We start from the raw sequence: 1,918 nt of genomic DNA on the forward strand, positions 1-1,918 counted from the left end.
GGTGGGGGATAGGTTAAGGAATAAGAGGGCGGTGGGTAGAAATGAAGTAAAGAAGTGAGAAGGGATAAGAATAGAGTAAGAAGTATAGGGAGGAAAATAGGAAAGAGAAAAATATACAACAAGTAATTATGATGTAGAATATGAATGGAATGAATTTACCTATAAAATAGAAACTGATAGCAGATTAAAAATTTGAACTCAACAATATGTTGCTTTCAGGAAATGCTATAGAAATTAGAGATACACACAAACATAAAATGAAAGTCAATAATAAAAAAGTAGGGATATTAAGCATGATCTCAGAGAAAGTTAAAGCTAAAATCAGATTCAATCAAAAGAGAAAAATATGGAAACTATACTATGTGTCAGTTATATTAATTAATAGTTTTAGAACATATAAAATAACTAGACAGCATAAAAAATTATGAGAGTATGCCTGCCTAAACATACACAGGAACTATATGAATATAAACACAAAACACCTTTTATACAAACAAAGTTAGTTCTAAATAACTAAAGTAATATTTTTGTGCATGGGTAGGTAAAGCTAATATAATTTTTTTTATTTTTTTTTACACTTCAGGGAACATTTTATTGACCTTTTAAGAGAAAACAGGACTTTATTTGCCAGGAAGGATGATGCCATCCTACTTCTGCTGGAACCAGCGAATGGCTTCCTCTTTGCCAATTCTGTGTTTGGCCCCAATGCAGCCTGTCCTACGCTTCTTGTCTGCAATGCTGAACCCGGGCCTGCCCAGCACCACATAGAAGTCCAAGCCGTAGATGCCGATGCTTGGGTCGTATATAATCCCCAGATCAATATGCTCTTGGATACCAAAGCCGAAGTTGCCGGTGTCTGAGAAGTTATTTTTCCTTAACTCATATTCTCGCACCTTCAGCCCCTTCTCCAGAATCTCTTCAGCTTTGGCCCCACGGACTGTACAGTGAACAGCGATCTTCTCATTTCTCCTGATGCCAAAAGACCTGACAGTATAGCGAGCTTTGGAGAACACTGGGGTTTGGCCTGTGAGCTGCTCCAACACTTTGGCTGCCCGGGTCAGTCTGTCTCCACTCTCCCCAACACAGATGTTGAGGCAGAGCTTACGGATGCGCAGTTCCCGCATGGGGTTTTCCTTTTCACCTTGATCTTGCGCCATGGTGAAGAACCGGAAGAGAGTAATATAATTTTTTAAAAGACAAATTTACCTAACTAATCTATTTATGTAATGCCATCTCAATTAAATTACTAAAAATTATCTTACTGAGTCAGAAAAAAATAATAACAGAATTTATTTAGGAGAGCAGAGGTTCAGGAACTTCAAGGAAACCAGGGGGAAAAGATGTGAAGGAATTAGATTCAGTAGTATTAGACCTTAAACCATATATATTATAAGGTTAGAGAAGTGTTGAAGTAGAAAATGGATAATTTTGATTATTTTAAATTAAAATTTTCCTGTATAAATAAAATCTATGTAGCCAAGAATAGAGAAAATGCAGAAAATTGGGGGAAAAAAACTCTCATAGACAATCTTCCAGATAGAGTGTGATTGGGCTAGAATATTGCAGTATAGGAAATGATGGGCCTGTGGATTTAGAAAAGTATGGAAAGACCTGGACTTATGAAAGAAGATGCTGTTCACTTTCAGAGAAACAGATGACAAGTGGAAATAAATATAATATGGTCTTATGTATATGCATTTGTGTGTGTGTATTTATACATACACACACATACACATATAGGATGTTTGCCTATGTTTATAGATATCTATGTATATGTATGTATATGTGTATATATAAAAATATATCCATGCTTAATTGTAGCCTTCTTGGGGGCAGGGGAGGGAGGAAGGGAAAAAAATAAAGTAAAAAGTGCACAGCAGAGAACAAAAGAAAACATACAAGGAAATGAAGAAAAGAT

The 1,918-nt window shown here is 35.8% G+C and overlaps 1 protein-coding gene across 1 annotated transcript; it reads right to left on the minus strand.

Annotated features, from left to right (window-relative positions):
• Positions 1-647: 647 nt before the first annotated feature.
• LOC118838685 (60S ribosomal protein L11-like) lies at positions 648-1,171 on the minus strand. The gene has a single exon (XM_036746040.1). It carries the CDS (start codon positions 1,155-1,157, stop codon positions 648-650), a length of 510 nt encoding a protein of 169 aa, XP_036601935.1. The 5' UTR covers positions 1,158-1,171.
• Between the last annotated feature and the right edge of the window lie 747 nt (positions 1,172-1,918).

This window comes from Trichosurus vulpecula, chromosome 2 (assembly GCF_011100635.1).
Source record: "Trichosurus vulpecula isolate mTriVul1 chromosome 2, mTriVul1.pri, whole genome shotgun sequence".
In the NCBI taxonomy this organism is placed as follows: Eukaryota; Metazoa; Chordata; class Mammalia; order Diprotodontia; family Phalangeridae; genus Trichosurus; species Trichosurus vulpecula.